Here is a 26,770-nt window from a genome sequence, read left to right on the forward strand (position 1 = left end):
CTATGCCAACTATATATAAGTTTTTTCATGACATTAACATTTTTATATAAAAAATAAAGGTAACTCTCAAGTGAATGACAGTCTATAATTGTTATCTATGGTGGCACATCTCTGCCCCTTGTGAGCAAGGTATTTTTCTATTAAAGTAGTCCGAGTATCGCCCTACGTCATAATACGGATTTTACAATATTGGTTCGACTTTTACAAAGCGTTTTAGATACCCGGTATTGATTTTGCTCTACATCGCTGTTGTAAACAATGGCAATAATAAGCAATTAGAACGGTAATATATGTATAAGTAAAATGAAAAACGAAGTTTCTGATTAACCAGGATCTCAGGTATGCTTATATCTTCTTTCTTTTGATGCCCCTCCCCCAAATTTTTCTTTTTCCTTTACTAAAACCGGTTTAAATTTACAGACAGAAGCTATTTCGAATTTAATAAATCGTCAATTAATTAATGTTTAAATGATATCTAACAGATATGACAGATCTAGGCAGAAAACTGTAGCAAAATGTGATTTTTACGGATTTTTTCGTCAGGGTCTACTTGGTGTAGAGCTTATAGCGTGAAAAGTAATCCGTCAACATATAATTTATTTTACCAAATCTTTTTTCTAAGATGCCAATCTATAGAATAAACACAATGAATTTAAGTTTGAGTCCATAAAATAGTAAATAAATAACGAAACGCGATACTAGCATTGCATTTTTTGTATTCTATTTTGATACATCAGGTCCATAAAGCGTACTTACTTACAAAAATTTGCGCAAAATTATTGATGACTGAAATAAATATTTATACTCTATTTTGTATGTTCAGTTCTAATTTTCCCAAAATTGGTAATTATTTTTAGGAAAACGGACGTCTGGCAAATTTCATAATTGTCAATAATTTTCGCAAGGGGGTACACCCGTCTGAGAGGTGATAACAAACAAACTAGCATGTAAACATACATATTTTCTTTTGTATATGCATTGCTAGAATGTATATTTATCATTTAAAGCTAAGCTTTTAATGATTGAGCCCAATTAGTGCCGAGTATAGGACTACCTTAATTATGTCGACATTCAAGATAAATATGTTGACATGCAAGATAATTATGTCAACATGCAACATAATTATGTAGACATTCAAGAAAATTGCAATCAGATAAGAATTATACAAAATCTTAAAAAATCTCAAATATCGCCTACCTGTGACATCCAAGGTGCTAGATGTTACCTTTTTATGTCGACATGTAACTTATTTATGTTAACATGCAAGATAAATATGCTGACATGCAACTAATGTATGCCAACATGCAACTTATTTATGTCGACATGCAACTTGATAATGCCAACATGCAAATTTAACATGCGAGGTAAATATGTTGAAATGCAACTTACATGTATATAAGTTGTATGTCAACATAATCAACATAATTAAGTCGCATGTTGACATAAATATATTGCATGTCAAGTTTGTCAACATATTTATCTTGCATGTTAACATAACTAAGTTGCATCTCGACATAAATAAGTTGCATGTCGACATAAAGAAGTTGCATGTTAAAGTAGATCCAGTGTTCATGCATAAAAGCAAGCACTCTTTCAATTGTTTTTTAAAAACATATTTCAATTGTATATGTAATAATTAATTTCAGAGGAATAATATCTAAATACAGTGAGATGTTTCGTTCCGAGGCAGGTGCGAAACATCGAGGTGCGAAACATCTCGGGGCGAAACAGAATATGTGCGAACCATCCCGGCCCGGATTCCAATGATACTGCTGCTTTACTTTGATAAAATCCGTTTTCGTGGTTTAAAAAAACCCAGTTTCTATGTAAAAATGCTTGTCATCTATAACAAGAATACAAATATACATTATACTGTGTAATTTTCCAAAAATCCCCAGATTTTGATGTCTAACCCAATTTATGTACAAGTTATTTAATTTTTATTTGCCGCCATCACATTTCTCATGCTGCTTGAACTTTTATGCAAAAAGGGAATACACAACATCAGTAATGGCAGACGAAGCGAGAAAAATAAATGTCTTGCAGAATTCTCATGAACGTGATAAGGTAAGTTGGGTTATACTTACAAATCAAGAAATCTTGGAGGTGAAATCCCCCCTCCCCCAAACATATGATCGGTGTCTATAGATGTTTGCTCTTTCAGTAAACACTACGACAGTTGCTGGTACATCAAATTAAAATCTCTCATTAAAAATATTTAACCTTTTCTGTATATTTTTATAGGATTTTATCGTAAAGAGTAAATAACTCATCAACACTAAACTGTAAATGAGGAAAAACCACAAGTAGGCTCAAACCCACTACCCTTAAGTTTAAAAACCAACACTCTTCCAACTTATTTAAAGGGTTAAAAACCATTCAAACTTATCCAAAGGGTTAACCTGCTAGTTAGTGCAAGTAAGGCTATACTGAGCCTTATATACACCTGAAATAGTCAGGTCTGACCAAATTCTGGCTAGAGATTCGGGGAGCATGATTTTGAATCCCCATCAGGTCTGTCATTATTACTCCCAGTCTCCCACCCAGTTACGCACCTATTATTCAGTCTAGACTTCCATAGCAACCCTCAGTATAAAGCGACTCGCTGTCTCATGCAACCATATTTAGACCTGCCGAACATTATTCTTCACTTAAACAGACTGCATTAAGTGACCTTCTGTCTTACGAGACAAGCTACTTTAATTGTTTATTCCAAAAATGTTTTGTAGACTGTTTTAAGCAAATTTCATCAAATTATAAAAAATGGCATCCCAAACTGAAAAAAACATTGGATTTTTTTGATAACCAATTAGAGTATTTATCACCTTTCATGATGACTGATTATCATTTACCCCATTCGTGAGGTTCTGGCATATCTTTATTGATGATTTTTCTCCTTCTTCTTCTTCCCTTTTTGGAGTGGACTTAGATAGAGTGTTAATACTCCAGTGATTCCCTGGTAAACGGCTAAAATCTATGTACATCTAAAATTGGTAAAAAGGATAAAAGTGGCCAGTTTAGTGGTGGAGGATCTCAGACACGCTGATGGTATGTATAGCGTGTCAGAAGTTGTCCACAGATGTTGAGTTCGTAATTGTTGCCGATATGTTGTTCCATGCGATAATTGTTGAAGAAATGAATGAGTATTTGTAGGCTTCCACGCTGGTGCTGATTTGGCGGATTTTGTTTGCCATGGAGCCACGGGTTCTGCTATTGGTGGTGTTTAGCAAGTGATGGACCGGAATGTGATGGTAAATTTTGTAGAACATGATGACTCGGTTCCTGGCCCTTCAGTGTTCCAGTGGTTCCCAGCCCAGTTGGTGTAGCATGGTAGACATGCACGCTACCTGGTTCCCTAGAGGAATAGTCACCAGTGGCAAACCTTGCTGCTTTGCGCTGAGCGTCTTCTAGGTGTTTGATGAGGTGTTGTTGGTATGGATCCCAGACTACTGACCCGTACTCCAGTACTGGGCGTACTAGGGTCGTGTTTGCCTGGCTCCTGATGGCCTGTGGGCAACTTCGTAGGTTCGTTCTCAAGAATCCAATTGTTCTTGTCGCCTTGGCAGAAGTTGAGTTGATGTGCTCGCGCCATGACAGGTCACTGCTGATTGTGATTCCAAGGTATTTACCACTTTGGACATCTTGTAGGGTATGACTGTGCAGTTGGTAAGATGCTATGATCGGATGGCATTTCTTAGAAATGTGGATGGTGATACACTTCTGAGGGTGAAATGCCATCTCTAAGTCATTTTCCCACTTCTCAAGAGCACTTAGATCCTGCTGGAGTTGGACTGTGTCGTTGGTTGATTGGATTGTCCTGTAAATGAGACAGTCATCTGCAAATAGCTTAACATTGGATGTTACCACATCCGGGAGATCATTGATGTAGTCAAGGAATAATAGGGTACCCATTACTGTGCCTTGGGGTACACCGGAGTTCACATCAGCAATGTTAGAGGACATCCCTTTTACCAATACTCTCTGTTTTCTGTCTGATAAGAAACTACCAATCCAGTGTAGGGTGCAGCCCCGAATTCCATAGTAATTCAGTTTGTGGAGGAGACATTGGTGTGGTACCTTATTGAATGCTGTGGCAAAATGCAATAAGATAAATTCGATCTGGTTGCCGTTCAATAGGCTACTTGCCAGGTCTTGTACTGTGGAATTGAGTTGAGTCTCACATGAGCGTTTACTATGGAATCCATGCTGTGCTGGTGTAAGGATGGAGTTTCTTTCAAATTGGTCCATGATGTAAGAATGGAGGATGTGTTCCAGGATCTTGGAGCAAATCGCCGTAAGGGATAATGGTCAATAGTTGGCTGCTGTACTCTTGTCTTCTTTCTTAAAGATGGGGACAACATGGGCCATTTTCCTGTCCTCTGGCACACAACCACTGTTAATTAAGTGATGTTTGGAAGAAAAAAAGTCAAAGCTGTTGTAAGTTCTGTTGCCAGTTCCTTCAGTAAGCGTGCTGATACAGCGTCTGGTCCGGTAGCCTTGTGTAATTGTAGATTACTTAGTAATTTGTGGACATCACGTGGATTGATGGATATAGTGTTCATAGCCGGAAATGGGCTAAGACCCTTGTCTGGAGCTTGGCTGGTGTCTGATATCACTGGGAGGGACTTCCTAACTGTTGTTAATTTTTGTCGCACCCTGCATAAAGATATTTTATTCTTCTGACATATCGATATAAAGAAGTCATGTAATTAACATTTGTAGAAAAGAGATGTTAGAGGAGTGCCTAAGTTGATAAAACAAAAATGGCAGATTATAAGTTGGACATTGAACATGTATTTTAAAACAAAATTCAGGGTCAGATAAGATATGAAATTTGGTGAGAAACAGTTAACATCACTCCAAGGTGTGAATTACTTGCCAGTCATAAATACATATAAACTTACTGTCATAGTCTATTTGTTAGAAACATAAACATACAGAGTTTAATATGCTCTAGATCCCCTTAAAGGGACTGGGCTTTTATCACGTTTCCAAAAAAATAAAAATCATGCATACAGAAATGCCTTCTAATTGCATTTAATTATTGAAGTGGCACAAAATAAGCATCAAAAACATCCATATTTAGGTGTTAAAATGATCGTAAATTGGAGCTCTCACAGTAAAATTTTCCACTAATGAGATAGAGGATCAGTAGTACTCTGACGTCTTATGTTTCAGTTCTTGAACAGCTGATTGTAATGGGTTAAAGAGCGATTATCTCGCTCAAAGGGAATTGTCCCTCTTAACAGACTGTAAAATGGTAGTTTTTCTTATGTATTTCAAATAAATAAAAAATCCCAATAGATTAAATAAATCTGCTTATAAAGGAAAATATCAGTGCTCTAGTCCTCTATAACTGCAAACCAAAATTTAATGTCATTGAGATGATTTTCAATTCATCAAACTTGAAATGCCTAAAAAAAATAATGGTTTGTTTCTGCTTTCATGCTTAAAAAAAGTAAGGTTGGTAGATCGGAATTTTTTTTATATTTTTTCATATATTTTTTTCTTCTATTGCAGTGTGTATTGACTGTACTGTATTCATACGTACCAGTTAGATACTGACACTGCCGAATGGTTTAAGGTTTCCTCACCCTTGATGCTTTTATGGTTAAATCTGTATAATTATTGTTTAAATTTGAAGATTAATATGTAATCATTCAAATTGAACTTAAATATTGGTATGTTGCAAATATTTTGTTCATGCTGTAGGAGCTAACCCAAACACAGGTACACTATCAGGATAATTATAATATAGCGACAACTGCTCTCCAATCAAACATCACAATTTTTTTTACTGATTTCTTTATAATAAAGCAATTTTTTAATGAAATTAATCACAATCCTTTATTTTATGTATTTTAACATTTAAAGACCATTTAAACTTGCCAGTATAAAAGCTTTCACATTTAGAGTGCATTTTGATACAATTCTTCAACCATGAATAAGTACAGTTTAGCAACATAAAACGTCTATAACTTTTGAAATAATGGTTCAAACTCACTGAAAATAAGTACATTTGTAACTCGATCATTATATCTCTTATTGAAATCTGCAAAGAAATGTTTACCTTGCCAGGTAAAAAATTATGAATTGTAGTTTGTCAACTTTTCCTATGTACAGTCTTATCAGTTTTTCAATGAATTCAGCGATTTCAACTCTAACTACTCTCTATAAATTGTTAAACATTGGTAGAATTTCACTTAACATAGCTTAAAATTTGTTAAACACAAGTTAAATCAAGAAATATTGGCAAAACCATGCCTCACATAACACTAATATTAAAACCAATAACGGTAAAATATTCCAGAATGCTCACAGTGACGTCATATGCGACAATCAAAAGACCTTAACATGAGATATACTTTTTATCTTTCCTGACTATTGAGATGGCCTAAAGAAAACAAAAAACTATTATATATCAGATTCTTCATCTGCCAGTGATGAGAGTATTAATGATATCTACAACACATGAAAACATACAGCCATTTTGAAATAAAACATTTGAGTTACACTGATTTGAAAAGAGTAACTGCTACAAGTGTTTTTGTTACCAAAATGTTGAATAAAATTCTTCAAAATCAGATAAAAACGGAAACAAACAATTTCCCGTCAAAAATCCTTTTAAAAAAGTTTGGAGTTGGCGGTAAAAGTTATGGGTCGGTTGAGAAAGCGGAAACAAACCATTTTTTTTCTTAGGCCTAAATGTTATTGCATCTCATGCAAATTTTCCTATTGAGAGTATGTTTTTCTTCAATGATCAGAATTTGTGTGACCCTCTTGGATCTAGCTGCAGGTCTTCAGCTCCCAGTGTAAAATGATTTGGATGAACGACATAGTAGCTACAGTTCCTTACATGCTAAAAAGTTGCAATTTATAAGAATTATATATATACCGATATAATATTTTTTTTCAGACTTTGTTTGAATCTTTGTCAAGGACTGTCAGGTCTGTTATAACACCATCGTGGTTGACTGAAATTGTCAGAACTGTGAAAGAATCAACCAAGCCTGAGGAAGTAATCAAAAAGGTAAAGCACTATGTAGTACATGTATCAATGAAATGTGTTATCTAGAGTAGAGACAAAGTATTTTTATTAGCTCATCGGGTTATTGAATAATCTGAGAAGTATATGCTGATGTTTTTTTTTCATTTTTATTACAAATAACTTAAAAACTATCAAGATTTTGTGATGCATTATTAGTGCTGAAACGAATGTTTGAATATTCGCGAATGAATTGTAAATTTCAAATATTCGAATGTATATTTAGCATTCAAATATTCCATCACATGTTTAACACCCATACTAAGCACTGTAAACTATGCAGCATCGTGTTATTATGTTACGAATGATGGAAAAGAGAAGCTGGAAACATTTTTCTCTGAACAAAAGTAAAGATAAACACCCATTTATTACGTAACAAGGGATTTTTATATTATCTGAAAGTGGGGGGGGGGGGGGGGGGGGGTAATTCTGAAATTGTATTTATTATTCACGGTATATCATATAAAGCAAAAATCGCATGAAAGACCTACTCGTTACTTATTACCAGATCGTATCTAGTTTTTTACTACTTTTTCCCTACATGACTATCTACGATGGCTGTTTGAAAATTGTGACATTTACTCTTACTTCCTTGGGAAAAAAGATAAACCATTGAAATTTTATAAAAATTAAACCAAGATACCTCTTATTAATGTAGAAGTTTAATAATCTATGGCTTCATTAGATCAACTCTGGTAAGCTTACAAACTTGATCGCAACCTCATTTTAGCACGTCTCATTGATCCTATATTTTAAACACATTACAAATAATGAAAAAGATGAAAGATTCTTCATATCTTATCTTTTCTTTTCATTTTAAAGGGGCATGGTCACGATTTTGGTCAAAAATTATTTTTCCAATTTGAATAATTACAATGTGAAAATTTCAAATTTAGACCTAAACTGAATGTGTTAAACATTAGGAACTGTTTATCTATGCTTAAAATGAATAAGAAGATAGAAAAATCAGCTTGAAAAAGGTTTTAAATTGGTAAATTGAACCTATGTAAACAAAAACAGGGCACGAGCCTTGTTTACATGACACAGATTTGTGAGCTCTGTATCTTGCTTAAAACTTAAAGACTGACTCTCGAATTTCATTCGATCATTAGAAATGCATTTCTAAAGCATTGTAAATAATAAAAATAGAAAAATGGAATTTGCAAAAATCGTGACCATGCCCCTTTAAGATGTCAACATTAACATAATATTATTCTCTCTATTCTTTATTTTGTTGGGAAAAAATTTCTATCTGAAGGTCGAATTACTGTGAAACATCTCTTACAGTCAGTCTGTTCCTATTTAAGAACTGTTGACATCAGTTAGCATGTAAAAAGTACTTGATATTTATATATAGTCCCTTTGTTTTAATTCTAGGTAAACAATCGGTGAAAAAACAAAACACTGCTAAACTGAAAACTTGTGGCCCCTTTCAATTGTACCGTTTTTATGGCTTACGGCCATCTAGTTGCCGGATAATCTTTACGGCAAAGAGTTCAGTTATCTGAACATGCGCGACAAAAAATAGTTCTATTCGAATGTTGCAAAGTTAACTGTTTGTTGTTCATAATAAATATCTTTAAGCAGGATTATATTTTCCATATGTTATTATCACTTATGTTATTGTAACCAATATGAATTGACTTTATTTAAATAAACTCGAAATCTAACGCGAATGATTATTAATTGCAGTGTTTTCCCTAGGCCGTTTTGCATAGAGGTATAGGCCCCCGCCATGCATCACACAGTGGCCATGCTTTCCGCTATGCATACTTACATGTGTTATAAGCAAAACATCTTTTCCCAATTATTTCAGATCCTAACAGTGATAAGTAAATGTAAAGTTGTCGTTATTTCGTTCAATCTTCATAAAAACGTTTGCACCCGCAGAGAGCGTCGCTAACTTCGATCGACATCGATCTCAGCAAGGGGGAACGTGTTTAACGGTTAAAGAACTGAACTTATGATTGAGATTTATTGAAACTGGGATTATAAATCGGTAATAAATGCATAAATAGAGGGGCAATTACTACCGGTACTTGTTTTAATATAATGTGCCTTCTTCGACACCTCCGCCATTATCGAATGTTGGGGATTTTCCAAGATCTAAAAATAGCACAATGTTCACTCGATGGCGTTACCTTGTTGTGCTATGATTGAACTGTTTATTTGTCGTAAAAATATTGGAAACTTGAGACCAAATGTACTCAAATAAGAAAACAATATACAGTTAAGCTTGATTGCAAGTCATATACGGAAGCGATGTCACATTACTATAACATAGAGACATCGTATAGTATGCCTCTGAAAATGACTGTGCACACATGTCATATGAAGAGAGAGGTAGAGAGACTGACTGCAAAGTTATAGTGCAGTAATTAATTTTAATTAAATTTGGTGTGAAAACAAGTTTGCTGTAATTGCATAGTTCTGCCTGTTTCTTGCCCTCCCCCCTCCAAAGAGTATCTCTGTACAAAGGGAAAAAAATAAAACAGAAGGTGATAGAAGTGCCCTGTGAATCTATATTTCTTATAAAAGCTTGTGAAGGTCAGCCTCTTAAAAAAGTAGAAAAAACCCCAGAAAAATATGAATAAATATACATTTATGAAATACAAATAAAATGGAATAATACTTGTTGGTGTAGATTTCATGAGAATTCATTAATTATAGTTCTGATCATAACATGCAGTACATTTCATCATTTGGTTACTATTATTTTTACGCGCTGGCTATGGCGCTGTTACGTCGCACCGTGCACCAACTATCGCGCAAGTTCATAGTGTGTAGGAATACAAGGTGTACTGATATTTGAGAGCATGTTGGTTTTAAGTGTTTTTGTGTCCTATATAGTTGAATGAATTTACAGTATATGTACTTCAGTTGTTGGATAAAAGAAAGAAACAAATTGTCTCCTATTGGAGTTTGAGTCTGACATCATCATTATTATTTTATGCAGTCTATGATTTTCCTAAAAGCAATGGTGGTTTCAACCAATTGATAAAAGAGGCGTCTAGATTTCAATCCTGTCTGTTTCGGTCACTAAGGTTCGACCAATCAACAAATGGGGCATGTTGATATCGGCCCTGTTAGTTTCTATAGATCTATGAATTACATGTAGCTAGTTACTTTCTATAGAGCTATACATAAACTAAAGTTTCCGTAAGAAATAGAGGGAATCATACTCGATCCATGTAAATATAGTCAAACCCGTAAGCCATTATGGCCCTTCAGGCCTTTGATTGTTTACTAGTAAGCAAGTGCTTGACCTGAAAAGGTTTTCTTCCAAGATTCTCCCTAATTTGAAAACCAAAAGGTAACTTTCGCTGTCAGGAGCCAGTGGCATAACTGTCGTTAGGCACTTAAAGCATGTGCCTACACATTTTTCTAAGACCAAAAATTAAAAATGTTAAAATGTCACATTTTATTTTAATTAAGAAAAAAATGAAATACCACACAGCAAATATCTGTCTTTTCTCTATTTCAAAATAACCATTGCAAATGTTTTTGAATTACTGTGCATGGTTTCATCAATATTCGATGAATACCAATTTTTGTGGATTTCATTATTAAGTTGATCCATGAAATTAAGTGTTCATTGAAGTTCAATTTCTATTTACATTTTGTACTGATAGGATTATTGGCCATGAATTTACGTATCCTTGAAACTGCGATTTTCACTTTATCCATGAAAATTGATACCCTTGAATATTAATGAAACCACAGTATGACATTCAATTACAAAGTCCTAATGTTTTCCATTTATGGAGACAAATAATACCTTTAATATAATTTTTCTAGTCATTCACTTTGATTACACTTAAAAAACAAACTGCTAGTGAAAACAAATTGGATTGTATTTAAAAATGTTTTTGCCTTTTTACTACAAAAAATTTGTAAAAACCCCCCAAAACTTTATGTATAAAAAGTGCCTAAAATTTGTTCCTTGGTGATCTCTAAAACACGAAATCCATTTTCTTTTGAGGGGGCCTTAGCCCATCTCTAAAACACGAAATCCATTTTCTGTTGGCGGGGGGGGGGGGGCTTTAGCCCCTGAACCCTCCACCAGGGCATTGTCCTGGTCCCGCTGGGGGCCCCCAGACCCCTCGCCTTAATTGGTGCCTATACTTCATTCTAGTTCTAGTTACTTCACTGGGAGCGACCCCCGGCACTATGCTCTATGCCAATAGATGACTACTGTTCCCTGTGGTTTATATTTCTGTTTTTAAAACTTTTCTTGTTTATTTGTAGGAAGAAGTAAAAAAGTTTGTTGCTGCAGCTGAAGTTCCAGATTTAGTGCCAAATTCTAAATCTATGAAGCTGTTGACAAGTGATGCATTGCAGCATAGACAAGAAACTTTTCAGGATTCAACTATGCAATGTCCTTCGCCTAAAAATCTTGGCTCTAGTTTTCAAGGTATTTCTTCAGTGGTAATAACTTAAGCAAACAAATTTCAATGGCTATCCGTAAATTTTCTTTTAAGGATGACGTTTACTCAGAATGAAAAAAAAATCCACTGATGATAATGAAAAACCATCTATTGTGTGTTATAGACCTTTGCTTGTATTGTTATTTTTCACTTTCAGAAAAGTAGGTCAATGACCTACTTTTTGAGTTAATGGCCATTGAATATTTATTGAAAATTCAAGAAAAATCCCATAAAATTTTACACTACGATTGAGATTTTCTTAATTATAAAAATATTACAAATAATTAAACACTTTAAAAAATAAGATACAGTTTATGAATGGTAGTGGCACTAAATAAGTACACAACACTAAGATTTCAGCATCAATTTTTAAAAATAATTCAATCCGAATTTCCTCTATCAGTTTTCAAATCCCTACCCATTTTTGATTCAATTTTACAAAAAATTGAATGATGATAATACAAAAACATTTATGATATTGAACTACTTATATTGACCATATTCTGTTGGCATAAAATTTATATGAGGTCAATGATCAAAATTTTGAGATATGATGTCTTTTATCGTTTTTAAGCATTTTTCAATATTATTATTATTCGTGCCATAAGATTATTTTAATGAATAAGTGAGGTAAAACCAACGGAAAATATGCAAAATTACGTAGACTTAAATATAAAATCCTAACTTTTAATATTTGACTACTGCCAAAAAACTTTTAGCAGAAAACAAAATCTGCAAAATTTAGTTCGAATTTCCTCTGTTTGGCTAAAAGTCAATTTTTGTTTGAGCATAATTCCATAATAAAGTAAAACTATTGAATGTTTTGTCAATAATAATTCATTTCATAAATATTTTTTGTGTTTAGAACAAATTTTACTCATTACATTGAACTTTTTAACAATCGGAATTTGAGAGCTCAAACCCTGAGTAAATAACACCCTTAAGTCAATCAATTCAAAATTTGACTTATAAAGTTACTCCTTTATGATATTCTATTAATACAAGATCTAACAACATCACATTAAGAGTCAAAACTACATACATTCTTAATAAGCCAATGAAATCACTGCTGCAAAAATCTGGGTTTATAGTTCAGAATGTATTTTTTTTTATATCTTTGAACTTAAGTGCACAGGATACCTGACTTGTAAACAAAATCAAGGATGCTTGTAAGCTTTGATTAACTTGATGGTCAATGATTCTAACAATACAATTTGTTTTTAGAAATTGCATTTCAATGAACATGTAATATCATTGATCATTTTCAACAACGAAATCTACAAGAATTGGTATTCATCAAATATTGATGAAACCACTGTATTCGATTTACAGTATGACCGTTATGGTTTAAAGTTTATACCGCAGATTCCTAACTGAATGCAAGGAATTAATTATATTTGATAATTGATAAAGAATAAGGGGCAAAAAGACATAAAATCTGCCAAATGCATAGAAAACATTTCATACTGATTTTTAGCTCACCTGAGCTGAAAGCTCAAGTGAGCTATTTTGATCACATTCTGTCCGTTGTCAGTCCGTCCGTCTGCAAACTTTTTACATTTTTAACTTCTTATCTAGAACTGCTTGGCCAATTTTTTGAGAAATGAATTCATATCGTTATTTTGATTAATCTGTTAAAATTTTACTGTGTTGTTTGCATGCGGCCATATCTAATTCTTGTTGGGAATGTGATCATTTCATACGAAAAACTCGATATCCGGAAATTTACTACAATCAAAAGATTGATAACTCTGCTAAAAATATTGGTGACAATGTTATGACTATATATTGAAAATTAAACATCCCATTGGCAAAAAATTGAATCATGTTAAAGATAATGCTTGTTTGAAAATTAAAAAAAATATATTGGGCAAATAATGTATGCTTACTGCTCCTTGTTCTTTTGAATTTGATTTTTACATTTTTATACTTAAACTGATGTGAATTAATGTTTTAATTTTCATTTTAAGACAAACAGTATAAAAATAGGGAAGACGTAAACACTCACCCTTTCGACTTGGAGCGTTGCAAGATAAACATGGTGAAAATTAAGAACCTGGAAAATCACCATGATGTTACAGGAAATGGTGAAGATCATCAGAATAAACACTATATCCAAGATGTCAATAGTAAGTTGTTGTTTATTTTATCTCATTTGAGCTTTGACTGAAATGCTAAATAGTTTGCAGAAAATGCTTAACAGTTTAACTGGAAGAATTCACTCCAAACAGCTTGCAGGCATTTCATAGCTACTATGTAGGAGATTCTCCCTTGAACTAAAACCCCTGTCGCACCAGGGCTCAAGATGATCCTGCTTCCTAAAATAATATAAAACACCAAGGTTCATGCTGTAGAGTCTCCTACAGCGCTACAACTACGCAACAGCATCTTTAACTTAGAACATTGTAGAATCTGAATGCCATGTGACAGTGCCAAATTTAATGCAAAAAATACTACTTTCATAAAATGAGATAATAAAGTAAAATACCAATAATTTAAAAAAAAATCCAAAATTTTTCATTGCTCTAGTTTATCACATCAATTATTTTGATAAAAAAGTATTATTCAATCATAAAATAATACAATAATATATACTGGGTATATAACAAATATCATGCTATCATTTAATATTTATTCGTTTGATGAGATATCGGCGCTTCTGATTGGTCGAAAAATTTCTTTGATACCTGCATCAATAAAATTTTTGCCGGATCTACTTTTCTCAACTGTTCAGATCTAACACTATTTATAGAACGGGAATTTCCAAGATAAACACTGTCAACAAAATGTAAAGGTGTGTCTGTTTTATTGTCAGCAAACAAAATGCAACATTGTGAATATAAAACTTGAAAGTTTAACCTTCAAAAATAAACAAAACACATTATTTGATTCACGAAATAGAAAATTAAGCGTCTTCTCACGATTTTGTCTGCTTGAGATCAATCAACATTTACAGCGAGGCTGGCTGGTCCTTTTCCAGGAATATCATAACGAACATATAGGCCTATAAACTTTCACGGTAACACTGCTGTTCAAATTTGGTAACGATCATTTTTAAATTTACACACGTACATGATCGGTCATCAGAATAAGCGTCGTAAAGAAAAGCTATGAGTAATGCATCAACTCCTTCGGCGCATTCCAAGCGGCAGATATACCATATAAGTACATCACTGGCTATCTAGTTACCACAACGTTTACAAAAGTCGCTTACACATACTATTCTTTGTTGACATATCAGCTATTTTCATCCACGATCCCCTTTCCTTGGATGGTTATGTCCAGTTGCATATTCCAGTGATCTCACATGAAAACTAGTTTTATTACGAGTTTTTCTGCACAGTGAATAATATCACAAGCTATCGCATGCATTTTTCTTTCGTTTTTAATTCAGCCGGTTCAGATTTTAACTCACTATTTGTGTTTAATCCGTTAAATTCAGCTCAATAGCTCTGCATCAGCTGAAGGCGCATCCATTTTGAATATTGTTGCTGTTGTTGTTTTGTATTCATACGCGCCGCTTCATTTACATTATTTACATTTTTGATCAATGACACTTCACATTTTTTTTATTTGAAAATGTTTTATTAAATGATAAGACATGAAGATAATAATTTTTCTATTGATCGACGTATCAAAGAAAAAATTGACCGGAAAACTTTTTCATCAATGTGCTACGCGCATTGATGAAGTTTTCCGAATTATATGGGGACCACTCTTTTAAAAATTGAAAATTTGTTAAATGAATAGATTTATTTTAACTGGAAAATTCATTACTTAACAAGTAATGTGGTATGTGACACCTTCTCGTGGTGTCGTATTATTTATCGAAATAAACAATAAAATCATGTATAGTTTTTAAAATACTAGTTTCTCTCCCATCACCGACATTTTACAGTGTAGCGGAGCGGGGTAGTGGGTTTACTATAAATCTGGAGGTCATGAGTTCGAATCCCGTTGAGGACAATAAAATTTTTAATTTTCCAAATCTTATAAAACATATTTTTTGGTTGAACACTGTGAAAGAAAATTCTAAACCGGTGAAAGTATTTCAATTATAATATACTTTAATCCACATTAATATTGACAGATGTTCCTTACCACCTTAAGGGGATGGGAGGGTGGCTTTGAATTTCTCTCAGGTTGGGATACATAAATCCTATTAGTTAATTTCCCCTTTATTTATTTGACTTAGTTTTGCATTAAAGCGAATATATTCACTTATATAGGCCTATAATGAAATATTTATGTATTTATTATTCCAACATGGTATTTAGGAAATTTTCTTCAACTCAGAAATGAAAAGTCCCCAAGGTGTTTGGGCTTGGGACTTAGGAAGGATTACTCTTTCCTGAGGAACTTTCACACCAGATAAAATTTGATATATTTTTTGTGTTTATTTGCAATTATTTTCATTCAATTTTTTTTGGTCACATTTATTGAAATACATTTTCTTATAACATCAAGCAACTTTTTCAGATGATTTGTCAACAGAGTAAGAAAATATGAAAAATTATGTTTTGGGGAAATACTAAAAAAGATTGCAACAATAACATTTTTGAATGTTAAGAAGTGTTATATTTTTTTATGTGTCCGGTGGAAATATCCATCATATGACAAAAAAAATTCTCTCAATTTGTTAATAGCTATCTTTTAAAAAAATATTTTACAAAAAAACATTAAAAAATTCTTTAAAAATACCTACAGTATCCCTAACATCATTTTAATATTTGATAAGTATATGTATTGTGGTCTTCTATTGAAAATTGGAATTAACTGTGGGTGTATAGAGCCACCGTAAGTAAAACTATAGTATTGTCTATTTACTGCTAAGAAGTATCTTTTAATTGATTTCAATAAAAGTAACTATTGTTCAGAAGCTCTTTGAATTTTGAAACATTGATACACATTTAATAGTAGTTCTTTTACTCTTGTAGAATCTCAAGATACTTCCGAAAAAGGCAGTGTAATAAAAAAAGTTCCATTTTCAAACAATCCAGGATTCGATATAACAATGTTTAGTTTGCCATATGAGGTAAATGATTTATACAAATGAGATTTTAGCAAAATGCGATATTAATGTATCTGTACAGTAATAAAATCTGCAGTATTGATGTGTCTGTACAGTATTGATGTATCTGTACAGTGTAGATGTTTCTGTACAGTATTGATGTATCTGTACAGTGTAGATGTTTCTGTACAGTATTGATGTATCTGTACAGTGTAGATGTATCTGTACAGTATTGATGTATCTGTACAGTGTAGATGTATCTGTACAGTATTGATGTATCTGTACAGTGTAGATGTATCTGTACAGTATTGATGTATCTGTACAGTGTAGTTGTATCTGTACAGTATTGATGTATCTGTACAGTATTGATGTATCTGTACGGTGTAGATGTATCTGTACAGTGTAGATGTTTCTGTACAGTATTGATGTATCTATACAGTGTAGATGTATCTGTACAGTATTGATGTATCTGTACAGTGTAGTTGTATCTGTACAGCATTGATGTATCTGTACAGTATTGATGTATCTGTACGGTGTAGATGTATCTGTACAGTGTAGATGTTTCTGTACAGTATTGATGTATCTGTACAGTGTAGATGTATCTGTACAGTATTGATGTATCTGTACAGTGTAGTTGTATCTGTACAGCATTGATGTATCTGTACAGTATTGATGTATCTGTACGGTGTAGATGTATCTGTACAGTGTAGATGTTTCTGTACAGTATTGATGTATCTGTACAGTGTAGTTGTATCTGTACAGTATTGATGTATCTGTACAGTGTAGATGTATCTGTACAGTATTGATGTATCTATACTTTATTGATATTATATGTGTAGTATTGATGTATCCTGTACAGTATTACTGTAACTGTACAGTATTGATATATCTGTGCGGTATTTATGTACCTGTACAGTATTAATGTATATCTGCATGGTATTGATAAAACTACAATGTTATTATTTCTGCTGTCTGTCCATCTGTTTATTTGTCTGTCTGTAGACATTTTACATTTTCAACCAAACTTTGCACAAAACAGCCTTAGGTGAAGGGGATTCAAGTTTCTATAAATGAAGGGCCATGCCTTCTTTGAGTGGAGAGAATTGAGAATTGTAGAAAATTTGTTGGTATCTTTTAAATATTGTCTTTTCAAAAACCAATTAATTGGCTAGAAAATCTGAAACTTGAATGTATAGATTCAAGCTTGTCAAAATCATGATATACAGGGTAGGGTGGGGCCAAATTAGAGGGTCAATTTTCAACGGAAAAAAATTCTAAATAATTCTCATGAACTTTAATGTATGGTATATTACTTGTATGCAAAATGCAAATGCAAAAACAACAACTTTATGTAGGCCCTGTGTATGATAATAATATTATTCAAACTCAAAGGAAAACAATATTTGTTATGTTGATTCCTGACACCTGTTCATTTCACATTTTTTGACATATGTATACATTTACAGTTTACGGCGCAATGCCATTATAAAATGAGAAGATGAAATTGCTCCACATTTACAAGTAAAAAATAATCAATAAATCTGAAGTCGCAGATTTCAAGTGGTTTTATGGGACCCTCATTGTCTGTAATGTACAGTATAAGTAATTAACAACAACAAATAGCAGGACTATTGGTAAATCACACCGTTGTGATGTCATCGCAGTCGCTATCAGTGCCGCAATCAAAAACCGCGATGGTGTATTGTGGGAATGATGAAAATACTGTAGTGATAACGCAGGCCAATACGGGATCCATTTTGCCTGTTCTGTATATCTTAGTTTTTTACTGGTCCTAACTTCACCAAACTTGCATGGATGGTGAGTCTGATGATACTGATGCACTTGACAGGCTTGAATGCTAAATCTGAGCTATAGGTATTGGATGCTGAATGAGGTTAAGGTTTTTGAGCAGGTTAAAGTTTTGGAGCAGGTAATCTTTGATGATTATATCTTAGTTATTACTGGTCCTAACTTCACGAAACTTGCATGGATGGTGCGTCTTATCTGATGGTCTCCTCAGACAAGGATGCTGAATCAGAACCATAGGTTCCAGTTCGAGGAGGTTTAGTTTTTTTGGAACATGTCACATTTTTAATAGATAATAGTACTATTTCAAACTTGTATGTTTGATTTACCTGTAATGTAAATCAATTAATTGCAGAGGTATCTTGAGATACACAGCTTGATCTCCATTATCAAGGATGCTAAAAAAAAATCTATCCCTCTCAAACTTGCTTGATAGAAGTGTATATTGTTAAAGGATATAACATTTATTTTTTTATAATAAAGTATTGTATGATATGATACACTTTTGTATTAAATGATACAAAATACTATCATATAATATAATATTCTAAAAAAAAAAAAATAAAATGAAATAATCCCGATACCTATATTCATTTTGAAGATGAGGTCAAGAGATTGTTTAATTCCATTTTGGGGGAGACTGTAGGCATTCTAGACATAAATTTATTAGTCAAAAATGGACAAAACTCCGAAATTTGTTCTTTATTTCTTCATATTTCACTGAAAATGACGGTTTAAAACATGATATTTCATTGTTTCCCAAAAATTTTAGCCCCAGTACACCCTGTCAAACAAAGTTATAGTTATGAAGCATCATTGAACGAATTTATATCTTAAATTTCATAAACCTGTAGGCACTTTTCATTTACTAGATCTTGACCTTAAATCATCTTGTTTCAAAAGGGTCTCAATGTTTTACCTTAGAATATCTGGTCACAATTTTTAAAATACTTATATACAGAATTCTACTACATTGTTAAGATATTTTGTGTTTGACTCCATAAAGGTGACTCTATTAAGGCGATTGTTGCTCAGGTGAGTGATGTGGCCTATGGGCCTCTTGTTCGGACTGCTATATTTAGCTCTTCTGTTAAATTTAATGAATTAAAAATGACATGTATCATTTAATCATTAAACTGCTGTCTTTGTTTTTTTATGAAGAAAAATAATGTTTTGATTCTCAGGCATTGCAGTATATGATATAAAATTAAAAAAAAATGTAACATTGATTAATTGTATTAGAATATTGAAAAGGGGAATAATTCAATTTTAAGTTAAAATATGGATATTGATATGGATATTGAATTATTCTCCTTTGCAAATCTTTTTATGAAAATAAGATACCTGCATGCTGCATTATATTTTGAATTGTTTGGCCTTAAAACCAATACTTTAATTTAATTTTGTTGGCCTAAATTCTTTACACAAAAATTGACATTGCACATTAAATGAACATATTACTCTTGGAACATAGTGGAGGAGTGCAGCTTACATTGTATAAACCTGTAACATTTGGTTTGAGGTACTGAGATGAATTTACAAAAAATATAAGACACAAATGTATAACTTGCTATCTTTCCTTTTCTTTCAGAGAAGATTGAGTGCAAATTGTGGAAGATCTCACTTGTCACCTTTTTACAGTGGGAAAACAAGATTCGGGGGAGCTTTGTCTCAGAAATCAAGATTGAATAGTTCTGCTCCAAATTTGGTTTGTTTAGTTTGTGTTTTTTGTTAACGAGGTTCCTTAAAGAAAAAATCTGGTTATTGAAATGATGAAAATGACGGGCGGGTTTGCAGGTGGCAAAATGGTACACCTATTGTATGGATAACTCTTCCCCCAGTTTTCAAGATAGGAAGGAACTGTATATGATATTAGTCAAATTTGGCCCCCATAATTCACTATTTTTAAAGTGATTCATTATTTTGTTGTGTTATTTTATAAAAGAGTTGACATAAAATATGTTTTTCACCTATTTATGTGATTTATATGCACTCACTGGCAGTATATGACATCAGAAGTGACACTATTTTTATGATTCAATCAAAAACAGTGAAAATTGACATTTTTCCCATCTTTTTTTCAAATGGGAAATATAGAGCGACTGTTTGAACAAGAACAAACTTTTTGTCACTTATGCGCACTGGGGAGATACATCTTTTGGTGAAAATATTTTGTTTGTTCAAGCAGTCACTCAATGTTTCCTTAAAGAAAAACTGCTTCAAAACAAGCTGTTTTATGTGAAAATGGCAGGAAAAGGTAAACTTAATGATGTCATTTTTAGGTCACATGTGTCGTGCGTTAACAATTTTACATTTTTAACTTCTAAAAAACTACAAGGCAGATTGTTACTATTTTTGGTGTGAGGCATCTCTATGGTAAGAGGAATCTAAATTGTGAAATTCATGGCTCTACCACCCCGGGGCACCACATGTGGGGCCAAATATGCAGAAAAAAAGCCAAATTTTCAAAAATCTTCTTCTCTACTCCCACGTGAGGAAATGTGAGGAAAAAGCTGGTTGCATAGTTATGATGTCCATGAAGCCCTCTACCAAAATTGTGAAATTCATGCCCCCTTGATCAGGGGTTCAGGCTCTAGGGTGGGACCAATATGGCCATATAGTGAAAATGTATTAAATCTTAGAATATCTTCTTCTCTACTACTACCATATACATTTGTTAAAAAACTAAATACCTGGTAATGATGTCCATGAGGCCCTCTACCAAAATTGTGAAATTCATGACCCCTGGGTCAGGGGTTCAGGCTATAGGGTGGGGCCAATATGGCCATATAGTTAAAATAAATTAAATCTTAGAAAATCTTCTTCTCTACTCCCATATATATTTTTTAAAAACTAAATGCGTGGTTATAATGTCCATGAGGCCCTCTACTAAAATTGTGAAATTCATGACCCCTGGGTCAGGGGTTCAGGCTCTAAGGTGGGGCCAATATGACAATATAGTAAAAATGTATTAAATCTTAGAAAAGATCAGCATAGTTTTCCTGATAGAGTACTTCTGTTGAATCATCTGAATTTGTTGGGGCCAATTTTTGTGGATTGCAATTCTTTAGCTTACCTGAACTGAAAGCTCAAGTGAGCTTTTCTAAAATTTGTTGATATTTTTCAAAAACTTTCTTCTAAAAAACCATTTAGCCAGTAAAGCTGAAACTTCTTTGGAAGCATCCTCAGATAGTGTAGAATATTATATTTGTTCAAATCATGGTCTTTGGGGGTACCTCTAAATCTGATAGCGGTTAATCGAATACTGTAAATGCTTTAATTCCACTTGTCTAAAATTTCAAATTTTCATGTGTAAGTACCTTTCATGGTGTTTTTAATTTCACTGATAATCGATTTCTTATCCTAGAAAAGTAAATCCTGACTTTAAGTGAGTGATGAACCTGCATCATGTAATTTACATTATTTTCTTTTGAATTACGTAAAATTAAAGCCTTATTGACGTTAAGTGCTATGACAATAATAAAACATGTTTGTGTCAAATGTAATTAACCCCTTTACGGTAACTGCGGTACTGCTTGTTTGCTGGGCAAAATGACATGGTTTGGTGAAATGTAACGTCTATCGTTTCATTTACCGTATTTTTTGGAAATTAGGTCGATATGGTTTATTGGGCGAAGGAGGCCGTTTTTAGCCATAAAATGAAAAAAGTATAAATAGGTCGACTTTGAAGAATTGGTCGAAAAATTACCGCTAGTTCTAATGAATAAATGGTTTAACCCAATAACGTTATCATATAGTAGCCTTTAATCTTATTTCACAGTTTTAAACAAAAGGGAAATAAAATGCATTTCTTGAAAACATCGTAAGAAAATGTCTGAAATTGCGTCAAAATTTTCAAACCAAATAATTCAGTACGGCCGGTGTCATAAATTATATTTTGATACCGCGAAATATTGAACCCGGGTTCAATATATTATGCGATATTATGAACCCGGGTTCAAAATATCGCTGCGATATATTGAACCCCACCATAAAATATTGAACCCCGGGTTCAAAATATTATGGCTGCGATATTTTGAAACCCTCTCGAATTTTCATTGCTCTTGGAGAAGGGGTTCAAAATATTATGGCCGCGATATATTGAACCCCCTTCCTTTTTCCAATTTCCTTTGGAGAGGGGGTTCAAAATATTATGGCTGCGATATATTGAACCCCCCTCCTTTTTTTATTGCTATTGGAGAGGGGGTTCAAAATATTATGGCTGCGATATATTGAACCCCCTACCTATTTCCAATTCCCATTGGAGAGGGGGTTCAAAATATTATGGCTGCAATATATTGAACCCCCTACCTATTTCCAATTCCCATTGGAGAGGGAGTTCAAAATATTATGGCTGCGATATTTTGAACCCCCTACCTATTTCCAATTCCCATTGGAGAGGGAGTTCAAAATATTATGGCTGCGATATATTGAACCCCCTACCTTTTTCCAATTCCCATTGGATAGGGGGTTTAAAATATTATGGCCGCGATATTTTGAACCCCCCTCTATTTTTCATTGCTATTGAAGAGGGGGTTCAAAATATTATGGCTGCGATATATTGAACCCCCCTCTATTTTTTTTTGCTATTGGATAGGTGGTTCAAAATATTATTGTTTCCAATTCCCATTGGAGAGGGGGTTCAAAATATTATGGCTGTGATATTTTGAACCCCCTATCTATTTCCAATTCCCATTGGAGAGGGGGTTCAAAATATTATGGCTGCGATATTTTGAACCCCCTACTGTTTCCAATTTCCTTTGGAGAGGGGGTTCAAAATATTATGGCTGCGATATTTTGAACCCCCTACCTTTTTCCAATTCCCATTGGAGAGGGGGTTCAAAATATTATGGCCGCGATATTTTGAATCCCCCTCTATTTTTTTTTGCTATTGGGGAGGGGGTTCAAAATATCGCGGCCATAATATTTTGAACCCCCTCTCCAATAGCAATGAAAAATAGAGGGGGTTTCAATATATCGCAGCCATAATATTTTGAACCCCCTCTCCAATGGGAATTGGAAAAAGGTAGGGGATTCAAAATATCGCAGCCATAATATTTTGAACCCCCTCTCCAATAGCAATGAAAAATAGAGGGGGGGTTCAATATATCGCAGCCATAATATTTTGAACCCCCTCTCCAATGGGAATTGCAAAAAGGTAGGGGGTTGAAAATATCGCGGCCATAATGTTTTAAACCACCTCTCCAATAGCAATGAAAAATAGAGGGGGTTCAAAATATCGCAGCCATAATATTTTGAACCCCCTTTCCAATGGGAATTGGAAAAAGGTAGGGGGTTCAAAATATCATGGCCATAATATTTTGAACCCCCTCTTCAATAGCAATGAAAAATAGAGGGGGGTTCAAAATATCGCGGCCATAATATTTTGAACCCCCTATCCAATGGGAATTGGAAAAAAGGTAGGGGGTTCATTATATTGCAGCCATAATATTTTGAACCCCCCTCTCCAATACCAATGAAAAATAGAGGGGGGTTCATAATATCGTGGCCATAATATTTTGAACCCCCTCTCCAATAGCAATGAAAAATAGAGGGGGGTTCAAAATATCGCAACCATAATATTTTGAACCCCCTATCGAATGGGAATTGGAAAAAGGTAGGGGTTCAATATATTGCAACCATGATATTTTGAACCCCCTCTCTAATACCAATGAAAAATAGAGGGGGGTTCAAAATATCGCGGCCATAAAATATTGAACCTGGGTTCAATATTTTATGGGGGGGTTCAATATATCGCAGCGATATTTTGAACCTGGGTTCAATATATCGCGGGGTTCAAAATATTATATGACACCGGTTTTAATTTAAGATCGTTTTTTATTACTTCCCTGCCATGTGTACAAACTGGTGTTAACCGGGGGATAGTTACCTAGCCTTGAGGCATGACAACGGTAGCACATGCCACCCTGTGTCTCTGTGTGACTTTTTACTGTGTATATACACACGAGTCAACCTCTGATCTTATTGAAGCCTGCAGGCATGAGTAGCACGTGCCGAGAGTTCAACTGTGTATAAACAAAGTCAGCGCTACCCAGACTGATTTCAGACACACCTGGCTAAAATTTCATCGAAAGTTTTATGTTGAATATACAGAAAAAAACTTGTTCATGTATTCTATTATGAAAACAAATTGTTTTTTTTTTTATTTCTACCTGACGATATTTCCTTTGTACGGTTCTCATTTTACTTTTACCGCGCGAAATCGATTTCCTGTTTATCGTAAGCACACGATCAAAATGCATGACAGCATTTAATGATTCAGTCAGTGATCTAAGTAAGAAATGTAAGAAGAAATAAATCTATTTACATTTAATTTTGTTTAAATGATAAATTACTACAGTATATTGATTAAAATCCATACGAATTTTACACAGAAATTCAAGCAGTATTATAGTAAACACTCATGATTTTATTGAAGTGTTGCATAAATTTTTGCAAAATTCCAACCAAAAAAACCCCAAAAACATAAATTGGGTGAAGCGATGAATAGGGTGAGGTCCACATGTCAGGGGAAAAAAGTATCGACCTAATTTCCCAAAAATATGGTACGTCATTTATCTACCTACTGAAATTTCAGCAATGTATATGTTTAATTATGATAATAATTCTATTAAATTAACACAATACTCATGTGTGCTATTTTTTAGGAATTTTAAATATACTATGATTACGATAAACAAGTGGTAACGTAGGCCCCGCTCAAGCACACATGCATCTGTAATGGTGGCCTACACGGAGATGTTGAATGCACAGCTCAATATTCACGATGGCCTAATGTTCACGGAAAATTGTCTGACTGTGAACTTAGTGCTTCAAAACCAATAAGTTCAGGGACGCTAAACATAGAAGAAACTTGGAATGGCCTAAACATTTTCTGTATCTCTTAACAAAAGAAAATGTAAGCTCTTTTAAATGCAGCAGCCCATTAAATTTGCTCATGCATATATACGTGTGATACAGTTTCAGAGAGTTTAAAAGCAAGACCAATAGTACACATACTAATTTAAGATATTTATTTTTGATTACTCCTTATTTTTACATGTATTATACATGTATGTGCGGAAACTATTCTGTCTTGATTCTCAATTTTTTTGCACAGAACCGTGTACCCTATGTAGTACGGCAAAAGATTAAGGCAAAGGCAAGAAATCGTTCCTCAACAACCTCTGCTAAAAGGATCCTGGAAACACTGCAAAAAATATCAACACCAATGCATGTAAGTATTGAATTCAGATTTAATTTCTAATTTCATAATATTCAGCGCAGTGTTCTTTTCATTTATATTTATTTTAAACTCACTAAAACAAAGCCAGGGGAAGCTTACGCTATCTCCCTTGGTGTGGGCATTGACCTTTAGACCTCCTGACCAACTTTTGTGGTTAATGTAACATTGTGTTTGAAACATTAGGCTAGCTTCAGACACATAGACTGATCTCTATCACAAAGGATGCTGAGAAATCCTTGTCCTCACTCAAACTTGCTTGATAGATGTGATTATTGATATATCATATTTTGATCATATGATATGATATTGTAAAACATTACATAAAACGATATGATTTTGTATTATTTGATGCACATGTTGAAATGAAATTTGGTTTTACAGCTTTATCATAATAATATCTAGGTCAAGTTGATTTTAGGTGCGTTCAAGCATTTTTTGACAGAGTTATATGCCTTGGACTTAGAAAAATTTCAATTACATGTAGTTTCCGTTCATTTTCTTCGCAGTTGTTTCCAAGGGAAACGTCTCTTGTTTTCAAAGATTAATTGTTGATGCTACTTTGTGTTATGCAGTTATTGTGACCTTGCGCAATAGATTTTAGTACATCATTACAGAGATAATTAATGTAAGATTTTACTGAAATAAACCCTGAAATAATTTTATATCTCTAAATAATTTTTTAGAGCTCAAACACTAAATTAAATGGATACACTGTTCAGAAGACTACACCACACATATGAAATGAAATATTGTATGATATGATATTGTACATGATACATCATCATATTATTAAACAGTACAGGCAATGCGGAACCCGACCGTCACAGTATTTTTATCTCTAAATAATTTTTTAGAGCTCAAACACTAAATTAAATGGATACACTGTTCAGAAGACTACACCACACATATGAAATGAAATATTGTATGATATGATATTGTACATGATACATCATCATATTATTAAACAGTACAGGCAATGCGGAACCCGACCGTCACAGTATTTTTATTCTTCCCGCGATACAGCGAGGTTTCAGAATTCGCGAGACGGGCTTCTTGCGGTTTTACGCGGATAATAATTCCTCGCAGTTAATTAGGAATTTACAGTATGTTGTAGATGGTAAAATGAACAGGTGTAGGGAAACACAAATCAATTTTTCCTTCAAATGATAAAACTATCATGCATATATGGGATTCTTCTTGCTTTAAAGCACATTGAATCATAATGTGTTTTGTCA

General features: G+C 33.6%; 1 protein-coding gene across 1 annotated transcript in view; it reads left to right on the forward strand.

The window, feature by feature from the left end:
- The first annotated feature begins 1,757 nt into the window (after positions 1-1,757).
- LOC136270180 (uncharacterized) overlaps positions 1,758-26,770 on the forward strand; it is a 41,175-nt gene continuing 16,162 nt past the window's right edge. Inside the window, exons 1-7 of the mRNA XM_066066928.1 lie at positions 1,758-2,067; positions 6,917-7,030; positions 11,294-11,459; positions 13,443-13,601; positions 16,410-16,507; positions 19,881-19,997; positions 25,410-25,526. Coding sequence (XP_065923000.1) covers positions 1,921-2,067; positions 6,917-7,030; positions 11,294-11,459; positions 13,443-13,601; positions 16,410-16,507; positions 19,881-19,997; positions 25,410-25,526 — 918 coding nt within the window. The 5' untranslated portion in view covers positions 1,758-1,920. The remainder of the gene's footprint in view (positions 2,068-6,916; positions 7,031-11,293; positions 11,460-13,442; positions 13,602-16,409; positions 16,508-19,880; positions 19,998-25,409; positions 25,527-26,770) is intronic.

This window comes from Magallana gigas, chromosome 7 (genome assembly GCF_963853765.1).
Source record: "Magallana gigas chromosome 7, xbMagGiga1.1, whole genome shotgun sequence".
In the NCBI taxonomy this organism is placed as follows: domain Eukaryota; kingdom Metazoa; phylum Mollusca; class Bivalvia; order Ostreida; family Ostreidae; genus Magallana; species Magallana gigas.